Genomic DNA, 14,312 nt, shown 5'->3' on the forward strand with positions numbered 1-14,312 from the left:
AAAGCCAAAGCATACTAAAGGATTCATACTTCATAGTTCATACCCATCCCACCCCACCACTGGTAACCAAAATATCAACCTTTCATTTTTTCTCTATTTTCTTCTTCATTTCTTGTTCAATAAACGCATTTTCTCTTCTTCACTGGAATTGCACTTCTACATAATTTCCACATTTAGGATATACTGATTTAAGGTAAGTTTCAGTAGTTGTAAATAGTGTCTCTCTTTTCTTCTGTATTTTCAACTACACATTGCATAATATTATCATAATTAACACTTTGGCCTTTAATTAAACATTCTCAAAAACCTAGTTACAATGTAATTATTTACATTTAATTTTAAATCTACAATGTTGTTAGTAAATACCAATAATCTTTAACCCATAAAGTTTATTCTTTCATCATTTAAAGGGTTTCATTCCCCTGTTTCCTTTCATCTTAAGCCAAGCATGACACACTTTTAACTTTATGTAAATTTGTTATTTCACATTGTCACATATTAATCAAAGCTAATTCTAACTGTTTCCTGTTTCCCTCATGTTAAATTTGTAGTTCATATAATCTGCAATCATCGAAACCCCGAAAATGAATAAGAAACAGCTCGATTTAAACGCCCCGTTACTCTCCGTCAGACGATTATCATCCGACCGAATATCTTACAATCCGGGTACTAAAACACGAGCAACCAGACAACAATCACTTCCAGTCAACAAACCCGAACAAGAACTCACAAAGCCCGCAACTGTCCCCTTCATTTGGGAACAGAGTCCGGGCCAAGCAAAAGACAACAAAACACCCGTTTCACAGCAACCGAATATTACCCGAATCTTCAGCCTATCCACATTGATCAGCAGCCACCAGAAGATGTTACTAGTGATGCAATTGAAACACATTCAATGTCGATTACGTTTACTTTCAGTGAACAGAACAGTGAAACCGAGTGTTCCAGAACGTTCTGTTTGGATTACCAGACGCGTGATTACATAATGAATCGGTTTTTACCCGCTGCAAAGTCGATGGTAGTCGAACCACCACAATATGTTGCCAAGAAACAAGAGGTCCCCGTTCCGGTTATTGAGCCTCCTAAGTATGTGAAGAAGGTTTATAGCGGCGAGCTGAGGCCGTTGTTGCTTGAAAAGTATCCGGTCAATAGCTATCATCATAATAATAGTATTGAGAGTGATAAGGAAAGTGTTGTGGTTGATGATGATGAGGTTAAGAAGAAGAGTAAAAAGGGGTTTGGTTTCGGGTTCTTTATCCCGAAAATATGCACGAAGAATCGTGTGTCGGGGCCGAAAGCGAAGCATCATCACAGCCAGTTTGCGGTCGCGGATTCACCGGGACCGGTTCCGACGCTGTCAAGAAGAACATCGTACAGTGGACCATTGACTCCTAGTCTTGAGAAGGTAACTCTTGTGACTTCAATAAATTGAAAAGTTTTGTCGTCTATGATTAAGTGATATTTAATAATCAGAATCACGGGATACAGATTGAATGCATGTAAAATTGTAAATTAGCTGCTGGATTAATATTAAATAATAAAAATCACGTCAATCGTAACCCACACACACTTAAAAATGTGTATCCTGGACTCGGGCCGTTTAACTATAGGGAATCTTGACCCAAAGCCTTCAAAATGGGTCCGTTTGGGTAAGATATTTTACTCTCTTTGTTTCATTAGAAGTGTTTATATTTTCTTTTTTATTTGTCCCATTATAAATGTCCACTTTCAAAATTTATTAGCTAATTTCCAAGTTTACCCTTAAACATACACAACTAGCATTAATAAACAATATTATTGATGGACCCAATTTCCAAGGGCATTATTGTCATTTGATAAGCAAAAAAAGTAATCATTCAATCTACTTTGAACTTTGTGTTTTCAAACCATGACACTTAAAGAGGGACGGAGGGAGTAACTAAAAACGTCTTAATGAGTCGTTGAAATTCCACCTTGTTATTTTTCGGGCCAAAGCAGGTTGACAACTTTATAGAAATGGATCCATGTAGGTTAGCGTCTTAAAGAAATGGGACATGCTTTGGATCGGAACGGGTTTCGGGCCGGTACGGGTTTAACCATTATCTAAACGTGTCATATAAATGGTAATCAAGTTGTTAACGTGTTAATCGGGTTAGGGTTGTGAAAATGGGTTAAACGGGTTAGCTGGTCATCATGTAGATTTTGATAGGTTAGATGGATAAACCCCAACACGACCCGTTGTAGTTAAATAGTTAACTTGACCTGTTTATTAAACATGTTAGACATGACTGCCCAAAACCTGTTATTTTCTTGTGGAGTTCATAACGTATCGGAAATTCCCATCTTATTAAAAATTAATCATTCAACATGTAAATAATCAAATGTGTCTAGTTTAGTAACTCCCATAACTGAATTCTAAACACCTTATTGCATAAAGTAGTAAATTTGATGCTTACTAATAGTTCTGTCTTGCAGCAAGCTATGGATGCCGTAATTAAAAAACGAGCAGAGACTCGATCGAAAGAAGCACACAAAACTCAACAAAAGCCGAGTTCATTCAGTCGAACGGGTAACTCATTACCATCATCTCCCAGCCGAGGGTTGTCTCATAGTGGTCGCATCTCCCCATACCGTAACGAATCCCCTCGATCTCCGTTCCATGATGGGGCCCGCTTTCTCGGGGTCCCAAAAGATTTTCAAAATCAGATTGCCAAGCCCAAAACTTGTCCTTCCCTTAATGTGAAAATTCATTTTACTCCTCGTTTGATACACGATAGTCCTCAGGTTGTACCCGAGAAGACATTGTACATAGATTGGGTTGACAAACCATCAAACCCGACACCAAATGAGGTCAAGGTTGACCCAACTGGTGATCGGGACGCCTCGGTTCTCGTGCCTCCACTCCCTAAATCACCTTCGGAATCGTAGCTTTGGCGTAAGATGACTCTAAGGAGTCCGTTTCAAAAGAAGATGCAGCAGGTTAATGTTGTGAAGAGTCCTGTAAATGGACCAAAATGGGAATCCATTGTGAAGACTTCTAATGTGCATCATGGTCATGCACGCTATTCCGAGGTAAATTGACTGTCGGGTAACGATTCTAAACGTGTATGTTTTGTTGGTACGTGTTGAGGCTTGTTGACATAAGTTGACCTGAAATATTATATTTTTATTTAATTACCTTGTTTAATATATAATAATAAAAGATACATTATTTCGGTAATTATCTAAATCTTTCAGTCTTGGGGTTGGTGGCCCAGTGGCAGAGACATGGTCTTATAAATGCCCAAAGGTTCTAGTCACTAGAACTAAAACATTTGATTTTTGGACTTTGGCATATGAATCTTGTTGCTTTCCTAATTTCAGGAACTGCTTAGTGTTTCCAAGTACGCCGAGATCTCATTTTGATGAGAAAACGGATATAGATTGTTAACTCATGAAGGATGTGAGCTGTTTTGTTTCTGATGGCCCCTTGGCGAGTCTATTTCAGCGTTGGTGTTTTTTTTTCTTTTTTTGGCTGTTTCAGAGGCAATTGTTAGTTAACGAGTTGGGTTGAATCGGATGAAGGTTTTTTGCATCAGGAATTGTGATGTTTTTAACAAAGATCTTGTTTTATGTATGATGAACATATTGTTCGTCTTTGAATTGATATTTGTAGTCGAAATCAAAGAGATACTGTTCGTGTTTTAAAGGAAGTTAATGAAGTATCGCGCATATAAGCCTTTCATTTGTTTTTTGTAATGTAATCATATACATTTGCATATTGAGCCCACAAATTGAAAAGATGACTGTTGACCAATGTAAATGGGACTTGCAACCTAGATGTACAATAAAATGTGTTATGGGGTCTTTTCACTGTGTGTGTTTGTTCATCAAAGCATTCATATCCAACATAGCTTAGGTCCAACAAGGAATACATATCTTAGACCAACAGCGTTACACCATTAGTGGCATACCCATGGTCACCGCATAGTTGGTTAATAGCTAGGGCCTTAGACTCGGACCAAGATATAAGAGTCATATTTGTACGTGTTACCATTCATAGGACATGATATCTTAAGGATAATCAACAAATTAAATTATTTCGATGGTACTTTAGAAAGCTTAATCAAACAGTTTACACAGAAGTTAAAGTTCATTTTGGGTGGCAGAGAGTAGGCCTTCCGTTGACAAAGATATTGGAATAACCAAACCCAAGAGTATTCAAATGACGACTTAGAAATGTGAAGTTTGAAGGAAGGTGGTTGAAATATATGTATGGTTCAATTCAATATTATCAAACATATCGTATATGTTTTTTACTTAAAGAATTGGTTAACTTGTTTTTGTCCATGTTTTGTGTGTCATGATATGTTGAGATGGGCTCAAGGCCGCTGGATTATAGTTTGCATCTGGGCTCAAGGCTAGGCCCATGGTTCCTGTGAGGTTTAAGTGCATAGGAGCTTAAAAGATAGACCGGTTGACATCATTCACATCAAATAATAAAACGAGTCTTCATCGTTCGTTGTCTTCTATGTTATATCAAAACCTTCAAAAAAAGTCTACATAAAAAGCTTGAGAGTTATCATCAATCTTCAAACTCTCGGGTTTTATATTCAATTCACTCTTCTATAGTATTAGAATGTGTTTGGGTTTTAAATTCAACTCACCTTCTATAGTATTAATGGATATTACTGACAGATTACAAAAGCCACATCCATGGGAAAACTAATCACACTGGCAACAACTTGAAGTCTGTGTATGCAAAAGGTAATAGTCGACGATAGTCTAATTTTCCTGGTTTAGGTTATTTGTCGATGATCCGTCAATAATTTTACGAAGGATTGCTGACTAGTGCTTTCATTAGTTATATATTTATTTATTATGGGCGTCGTTAGACGTTACCCATATATCAATAAGTATTGGCAGATTACGCCCCTCACTAGATAGTCACTTTTCTAGTAAAGAGATCGCATTTAATGTTACGAATCTAAAAATTTCATCATATCGAAATGTGTCTTGGTTTCTTGGTTTCAACAACGCATTCTTAGTTTTGATAGAGAAGTCACAAAATGATGTAGGTCCAATGGTTGAGCTTGTCCAGAGGCCCAAATATTTCGAGAAGCTCCTCTTTTAAGAATCAGCACTGTTTAACGGCCAGCCCAACTATGAAAAATTTAGGCTACGTGTTGTCGTTGAAGCATGTCTCTGAATTCATCCAATAATATTATACCACTAGGTTAGATCTCGTGTTAAACACGGATGGAAATATATAAAACTTCATATATATATATATATGGGTGGATTTAGTGAAAACTCCTCTTAAAGAGAAAACTTAAAAACTATTTTTAACTTTAAAAAAATTTTTTTTTTTGAAATTTCTTTTTTTTTTCATTATTCTTATATGTTGTTATTGGTTCAAAAAAAAAAAAAAAACCTTGTCGGTATAGTGCGCATGTGTAATAGTGTGCATTACATATATGAAAAAGTGTTTGTATTGCATAGAATACAATACTATTGCATATATTTGATACACACTATTGTAAATATGCAATATAAGACTAATACACACATCGAATACACATTAGTACGTATGTGTAATACAACATTAACGCACATGTGCACCACATCGACTTTTATTTTATTATTATTTTTTTTCCATATAATACAACACTACTACTACACATATACAATACACAAATATTGAATATATACAATAAAACACTATTAAACACAAAAATACATAGTAATACACATGTGTAATACAACGGTATCGCACAGTAATACGTATGTGCATTACAGCGGTTTTTTTTATTTTTTTTATTTTTTTTGAGTGAAATATAAGAAAATATAAGAATAATGACTAAAACAGAATTCTGAAAATATTTTTTTATTTTTAATTAAAAATAATTCTTTAGGAGTTTTTAAGTTTTCTCTCTAAATGTGAGTTTTCTCTTAATCCTCTCCCTATATATATATATATATATATATATATATATATATATATATATATATATATATATATACAGTGGCGAAGCTTGGGCTTCGCCATGGCGGTGACCGAAGTCACGGACCCAAAAATTTTCAGGTCGGCGATTCGGTTCGTGTTGGTGGTTTGAGCCGTGTCGGTGGTTCGGGTTGGGTCGAATCAAACAATATGACATCCATATATATAATTTTTTTCATTCATTCAAAACGATTGTTCTTACAATTAAAAAAAACTAGACCTAAAATATCCATAATATGATAATAATACGAGAGCCGAGAGGAGGGTGAGTACCTTAGAAGAAGAATTATAAAGCAGCTCGACGACCTTTAAAATTTTTGAATTCTTCAATTATGGATTTCGAATCAAATGTTTCAGCAATGTCTTTTTCTATGTAAACCACCAAGTTATTACAATACCTATTACAAGCTTAATTGACTAATTTCTCTAAATCACCAATTCACAATTACAAACCCTAATTTTATAATCATTGATTTAACAACACAAGAACACAAAGGAAGAGCAGATAAAGTATTACCTTGCGGTGGTGGATGAGCGGGGATGAGCGGAGGCAGTGGATGAGTGCGGACGGCGGTGGGTCGGTGGGTCGGTGGCGGTGGCGATTGGCAAACAGAAGGCAGAAGGGAAAGGGAAGCAGGTGAGGGCGTGCGTGAAACTGAGGCCAATCCTTTTTGTTTTTCAATTCCCATTTGTTTTTTGTTTTTTATTTAAAGTTATGTTATCAAATAATTTACAACAAGTCCCCTCCAAATTTGAGTGCTATTAAAAACTAAACTTTTTTACAAATTTTATAACATTTGTTTATAAAAACCGTGATGTTTTATAAAAAAAATCTAACGATAGGGTATTATATTTAAAAAAAAAAAATTGGTGGTGACCGGTAGCTCTTTAGAAAAATAATTTGGCAGTGACCGCGCTTAATACCTATAAAAATTTTCGAGAAAAATCTCGAAATTTACCCTATTAACGAAGAAAACGACAGTGACCAGGGCCACTCCGGGTCCCTCTAAAGTTGCGCCCCTGTATATATATATGTGTGTGTGTGTGTGTGTGTGTGTGTGTGTGTGTGTGTGTTATACATTTTAATGAATTGTAAACGGCAAATAATGTAACATTATTAATATAATGTATCACATTGTTGTTTTAATTAAAAAAATCCAACATTCAAAGAAAAATAGAGATGAATAACAATTTAAAACATATTTCTAACTTATACTATGAAATAAAAAAGAACATATTAATTAAAACTTTATCATGTACTGAAATAATATGTTGTAAGCTATAAATTGTAAACATGTAAATGTTGTAACATAAGTTGTATACTATAAAAACTATTTTTATTGAAAATATGAAACATATAAGTACATAGTATAAAGAATGCTACAAATATGAATATAACAATGAGAAATAACAATTATAATTTTGATTAAACCTTTTAACAAAGCAACAATAAAATCCAAAGTTCGTGACTTAAACCACCAATGCAATCGAAGCATCCATACATCCAATCAAAACGTTCATAAATAATTTCCCAAAATCAAAAAAAAAAAAAAAAGCAAAGTCTCAAAATTTTAGAAAATAACAATAAAGACAATTAATTGCCTTTGCTACTCAATAAATGGTGATTATAACCATTTATTTTGAAACAATCTCCAACTTATGAGTTAATGTTTAAAATTAAATTGTTTATTAGGTGGATAATTTATTTGTAGAAAATGTATACTTGGCATCCTATGTGGATTACCTAGTTAAATGACATGTGAAAAAGATATGTTGCTTTAATAGTATAGTATAGTAAGATGCAGTGCTGACTGGATGTTGGCTGGGCACTCGCTAAAGCCACTGCTGAAGCCGCATGAGCCTGTTGTGGTTCAGGCGAACGGTGGCTTCAGCGAATTTTCTGATTTTTTTTTTGAAAATTTAAAACAAGAATATAAATTAAAAGATAATTTTGTATAATAAAAGATAAAATTATATACTACTACTAGGGAAAAAACCCAAAGTTATACAAATTATAGATTATATAAAAAAAACCCCAAGTATTATTAAATAACAACCCAAACATTACAAATTATAATAAAAATTGCCCAAATGAAAATGAAAAAAAAAATTGGCCCAAGTCTAAATCTACTAAAAATTAGGTTTAAAAAACACTCTTTTTTCTTCTTCTTCGGAAAAAAAAAAGACCAGGAGCACCATTCTCCCCTTCAGCAGCCGCTACATGGCTCGTTGTGGTTCGCGCCAGGCCCATCGCGTCATCCATTACGTCATCTTGCTGCGGTGTTTATGGCTGACGTGGCTCGCGTCAGGCCGCTCGCGACTATGGTGGCGGACCACAACAGACAGTCTTAGAGAATTAAAGTGGTATGTTTTACCATTTTGCAAATTCAAGTGTCATTTCCACAACAGTAATCTCCAAAGCACATATTCTAGTGTTTGTAGGGTCGTCTATTGGGACAACGAAATAAAGCTAGACCATCAATGTGGTTGGCACGACCCTAAGTGTTTGTGCCACCAAAGTGCATTTTTTTTTCATTCCAAATAAATCAAGATAGTTTTTTTTAGATATTCTTTTAGGCCACCAAAGTAGTTGAGCCGGCCCTAAGTGTTTGTGAACCTATAACTCGAAACAAAAGTACAACACAAATCAACTAACAATAAGTACTAGTGTGCTGTCTTAACATGCAGAAATTGTATTAGACTGCTAGCTTTACCAGTGGTAAGAGAGTTAAAAGACGGTACATGTGCAAAGTAGATCCTCTTTTTTTGTAGCCCATCGACGATATTCTTTGGTTTTGGCACATAACAATTTGCATAAGCAAAGTCGAATATTTGTTACAAATCTAGATCCTCCCACACTCTCATCTCTAGTCTCTAGCTATCATCTTAGTATATTAGTCAAATATATCTTGTACTTTCTTGGGACTAACTAAGAAAAGTGAACAAGAGAAGAAAAGCAAAAGAAAATACTACTTTCAGCCAGGCTGCTTCATTCAAGTCTAGGACTTAGGCAAGACTTATCAATCGAGTAGTTATAAAGCAGTTTAACCGCATTTAGCATCTCTCACTTAGCTCTGATCTGGTGTCGTCGCTCACAGTCCAAGAAGCGTAGTCCTTTCATTGGCTAGGGGGATTACGCTTAATGGGATAGACCGATCATCGCTTCCTTCCTCTACTAGTTCTGGAGTCAATCCAGCAAAGAAGTAGACTCTTTCCTTTTTCACTGGCTAGCATCATAGGGATATTCGACGTTTAATGAGATAGTATAGTTCTAGACTAAAGCTAGAAAAAACAAAACTGAGGTCGATAGGGGCATTACTAGTAATTAATAAGGTGCTTTATGAAGTATTAACCACGCTCATCTCCAGTAGCCTTTGTTATTTCATATACTATTCCCGTATGCCATATCTCTTATTCAATCTTGCTACATGTCCAAGCTTTCCCCATCGGTAGTTGGAAGCAGAACTAAGATTGGTTTTAACTGAAGGAAAAGGAAGCTAGGTGTGATAGGAGGACACGATTAAACAGGTAAGCAAAGGCTCTCTCTCTCGCTGTGTGGTCTTGTGTAAACTCCTTTCCGCCCATTATTGATCTTCACTCTAAGTGAGCAGGTCATAGCAGTTGAGGTGATAGCAATAGTAAGCAGGGAAGCAGAAGGTCTTCAAAGAACTTTTGTGTAATAAAGCTTCTTGGTCACATTTCATTGGTCTCTAAGGCAAAGTCTCGCTTAATCGTTCATCGATCTTTTTCTGTAAGGCCTCGGGCCCCACAAATTCCGATTTCTATTTTTGTTTGTATTAAAGTGTTGGTAGCTTCTAGCCTCGAGCTGGAAAGTCTCATGGGGGTACTATAGATATAGCATAACTCTCTAAATGAGACTTAATCTATACAATCAATCAGTATGTGCAATATACCGGTCTTTGCGATATGCTCTTTCAAAAAGATCACAGTTCTTCCCACTTAGCTGCACTGTTCTCTGAGCTCTTTTGTCCGTTATCGCTTCCTCTAGTACTAGCTTTGATCTCTCTTCACCAGTTGCAGTACGAGTCTTTCATTCATCTCCTGCCTTTTATAGTCGTAATCGCTAGAAACTTTATATCATTGGCAATTAATTGGCATTGATGTAATCTTTTTTCTCCTGTCGGAAAGGGGTCATGTCAAAAGCAAGAAAAGGCATTGCAAATGGCGTGCCCTTACTCTAATTATAAATAAAGCTCTTTTGCGATCTTGGCCAGGCCTATAACAAGTATCTAAAAAATGTTTTCTTTTCGGCCGGTCAAAGCAATTACTTGAGTGAGTAAGGAAGTGGGACCATTTTACCCCGGTTGTGAGTTATTACTGACCCCTTTCGGTCTCTCCCCCGCGCTGTGAATGAAGTGAGTAATTCTTTGGTGCTTTCCCTTCAGTAAGTAGTTTGGATGGTTGGATACATGCTACGCTCTGCCACGCTTGCCTGTGTCACACCCCGACTTAGGGCCTAGGTGCGATACCCGTTAGTTGGTATATGTTTTGAAAATATATCAGAGTTGCGGGTTTGTTTAGCGGAAGTCCTAGAATATAATATTTATTTATAAAAATGACGGGTCAGAATACCGGTTGAATATTGTATAATAAAATATCAGCAGAAGTCTTTTCAAAAAAAATATTATTATATTAAAAAAACTCGGGATTTGAATCCCTGTTTGATAATTTTAAATACCTGTCTTTTGAAAATATAATTTTATAATTTTCTGAATAAAATATCTGAGCCATCAGATCACCTCTAATGACTATGTCTCCAATCTTCTATCAGTCTTGCCTGTCAGTTCCATTCTTTACAGTTCCCTGAAATGTGAGGAAAAATACGTCAGCACACAGCCGGTGATTGACGCTGACTCTATAATACCATTGTATAAACAATAATAATACCTTTGTGACAATACTCATTAGTCACCCAACTCAATTGGGTTACAATTACCCTAAGTATATGTACAATTAATCATATACACAATATCATTTCTCTGAACAGTCCGTAGACTTCCAGAGGCGTGTTTGATGATATGCATGGCCTCGGGGAACTCTGAGTCACCATGTATGTATGGGTCTAGACACATGTATACTCTTAATCTGAGTATGCCCGTTTCTTATTATTGCAACACAAAGTTTTAAGGATTCGTAAATCCCATGCAAACAGTTCAGACTCTAAAAGATTTGTAAAAGTTTAGGGCATATTCACCTTTTATGATTATAAATCAGTTTCTGACACTGATTCCTGTATATTGATCAGTTTTGGTTACTGACCCCTATCTGTAAATCAGTTTCTGTTACTGATTCCAGTTTCTGTTTTCAGCTTTCTGATTGATTGATTGTTATCTCGAACCTATAGTACGAGTATAACATTTGTATAAATATCTAGATCAACGATCTAGCTTCAGACCCCGTAGTCTGTTTTGTATAGCTGTAACATTGATAATTTATTTGTTTATATAAAACATGTGGACCCTTAGTCTTTTTGTTTGTTTATCAATTATATATCAGGTTTCTTATTCCGGAAGATACATTTATACCATGTTTCTTCTTCAAGAAAAAACATTACTTTAACTATAACATGTGTGAATAAATAGTATGTTTCTTAATCATACTATTTTAACTATACCCTTTGCATGTAATGATTGCGTTTCTTAATCATGAAGAAACAATATTTTACTATAACCCTTGCTTATGAAAAGTTTTATTATGTTAAACAGTGATCAAGGTTCGGGCTATACCCCCTACTATGGTCTAAGATATTATAATAATAATAAAAAAATAATAACTTAATCAGAACCCCTGCCTCTCACGGGTATGTGGAGTTGGTTTTTAAGATTGAATGAGCGGCATTGCTACTCTATATCGCGTATTACACCTTAAACCGTCAGAGCTTGGCACGTTCCACGAGGTCGGCACGCAAACCGAGGCTTAGTGTGTGTAAAAGTGTGTGTTTGAGGTGTGAGTGATGAATACCGTGACCCCTCCCTTTTATAGCTGAAATTGGGTACCATCGCGTAGCGCGATGGTCCCTATACTTAAGCCATCGCGTAGCGCAATGTCAGGAAATGACACGAGTTATACTGACTCAGCCCTAGAGTCTGCCACGTGTCCCACCCGTTGCGACACATGTTGCTGCGTCATCATAGCCCATCGCGTAGCGTAATGGTCCTGTGTCCGGGCTCATCGTGTAGCGCGATGGGTTCCAGAATTCAAATTTTTATTTTTAGTCCCTCGTCTTTGATAATTTGCCACTTCTTGATCATACTTCCATTTTCCAAAAATACTAAAGTGGCCCTTATGCGGATCGCGGCGATGCGAGCGTGCGAAGTGCAAAGTGCGCCATCAAAACGCCACATTACGCCCAATGCCCGAGTCCGAGTCCGAGCACGTGCGCGTCGGGTGCTTTGCACCCTCCAATAGGACTATGGAGAGTGGTTAGTCACATTAAAACATTTTTATAGAAACTTGATTCCTTATAAAGAGCTTCCAAATCTTTTCTTGTTTCCATATGGGATGAAAGATTCATTCCTTATTTATACCCATGTGGAATGTTTCCATTTTCTTCCACATTTCCATGTGAGATGGATTTTTCCTTATTTCTTAAACATAAGATGCTAAATTTTTCCTTATCTCGTTTCTTCCATTACTTGTCTTTGAGATTTATTTTTAATCTTCAACTTTCAAAGTTGACATCTTTAGCCCAAAATAAATATGGGTTTTTCCTAGATGTTACATCCTCCCCTCCTTGGAATGAAGCTTGTCCTCGAGATTCGCTTGTCTTAGGTTTGGATGTTCTTACTTTGTTAATACTTACATCCCGATTGATGAAATCAGTCAATAGTTCAGAATATCATAAGTAATTGTAAATTGCTAAACACAGTGGCCAGTTGTGTTTAATTATTACCTTACCTTTTGTATTCTAAACGTTTACCAATGTCAACTCTATTGTTTACTGGATTCGACCTGTCGAATCAATTCCATCTCTTGATCCCAATTATGTGTTTCCTTGTATCATAACAGTACCTTTGTACTTTTTGAGCAATCAAATCTGATATATTATATAATCATATTTCTTTGAACCTTCTTGAACTCTTTTCCTTTTGACTTTTTGATCAATCCCTTTTGATCATTCCATTAACAGTATTTCTTGAGTACCTTGCTATTGAGCAGAGATTTCTTTCGATAATATGCTATCTTTGCATATTTCGATATTTCATGACATTTAATTTATCTTTTATCAGTGATATTCAGAATCTTTTTCCCTCGGTATGTTATTAACCTATATTTGAAATAGGCTTGCATAAGAATCTAAATGGTATTTGTTGATTAATCAGCAGACTTTAAGTCTGTTCCAGTTCAGCAACTAGTGGCAGCAGACTCGTGGTCTGATCAGCTAACTTTTAAGTTTGATTTAATTCAGCAGACTCTTGGTCTGATTAGTAGACTTTTAGTCTGGTTCAGTTCAGCAGACTCTTAGGTTTAAATTAACCATTAAATAGAGTTTTTATGATACACTTTGTATTTACATATGACGTTTAATATGGCACGCCTTGGCCTAATAGAAATAGTCTATCCAACTGGATGAATCTGTCAGATGATAAACCAAATAAGCATGTTATTAGTTTTGAACGTTAGCTTTAAATTCAGACACTCGTTTGTCTTTTCAATTAGAGATACTGAATATGAGTATTCTTGTGTATTAACAAGATCTATATACTAATATTTCATTTATAGCAGAGGGAATTAAATACCCGTTCTCGGTTTACAAAATTTCTCGTTTCTGAACGAGTTACAACTAATGTACAGAAGTCAACTAATCTATCTGACATTCCATATGTTTGATCTTTGACTTGATTGCTTGTCAGATATTTCTGGTTTCTTCTGACATTAGTGTCAGTCCTGATTAGCTTTTCTTTTCAGACAATTTGTTTTTAAGTGGCCCTTTTCTCCACATATGAAACATACTCCTGATTTCTTCCTGCATTCTTGCATTGTGTGTCCTTCCCTGTTGCAGTATGCACACTTATCTGTGCCTTCACGTCGACATTTCCCAGAATGTTTTCTTCCACAAGTTTTACAAGTGGATTTTGAAGTATTCCTTTCTTTTTCTATTTTCTCGAAATCTTTCGGTTTCTTAATTTCTTTTTCTTCTTTCTTTTCTTCTTCTTGATTTCTTATCATACTATTGATCAAGTATCCGGTTACTTCCATGGCCGAATCTATTGTTTGCGGCATATTAGCTCTTACAAACTCTCTTATTTCTCTTAGCAACCCATATATATAACGAGTTATCTTATTATATTCCGGAGTAACCAGATGTGGAACCAGTCAACAATATTCA

General features: G+C 35.8%; 1 protein-coding gene across 1 annotated transcript; it reads left to right on the plus strand.

Annotated features, from left to right (window-relative positions):
* The first annotated feature begins 545 nt into the window (after window positions 1-545).
* On the plus strand, window positions 546-3,430 carry LOC143546552 (uncharacterized). Its single transcript, XM_077038202.1, has 3 exons — window positions 546-1,405; window positions 2,455-3,051; window positions 3,343-3,430. The coding sequence occupies exons 1-2, from the start codon at window positions 896-898 to the stop codon at window positions 2,905-2,907; spliced, it is 963 nt and encodes a 320-aa protein (XP_076894317.1). The 5' UTR covers window positions 546-895; the 3' UTR covers window positions 2,908-3,051; window positions 3,343-3,430.
* The last annotated feature ends 10,882 nt before the right edge of the window (window positions 3,431-14,312 follow it).

The sequence above is a fragment of the Bidens hawaiensis genome, unplaced genomic scaffold, assembly GCF_021521415.1.
Source record: "Bidens hawaiensis isolate Kalapana, Puna unplaced genomic scaffold, B.hawaiensis_p1.1 tig00014403_1, whole genome shotgun sequence".
NCBI lineage: Eukaryota > Viridiplantae > Streptophyta > Magnoliopsida > Asterales > Asteraceae > Bidens > Bidens hawaiensis.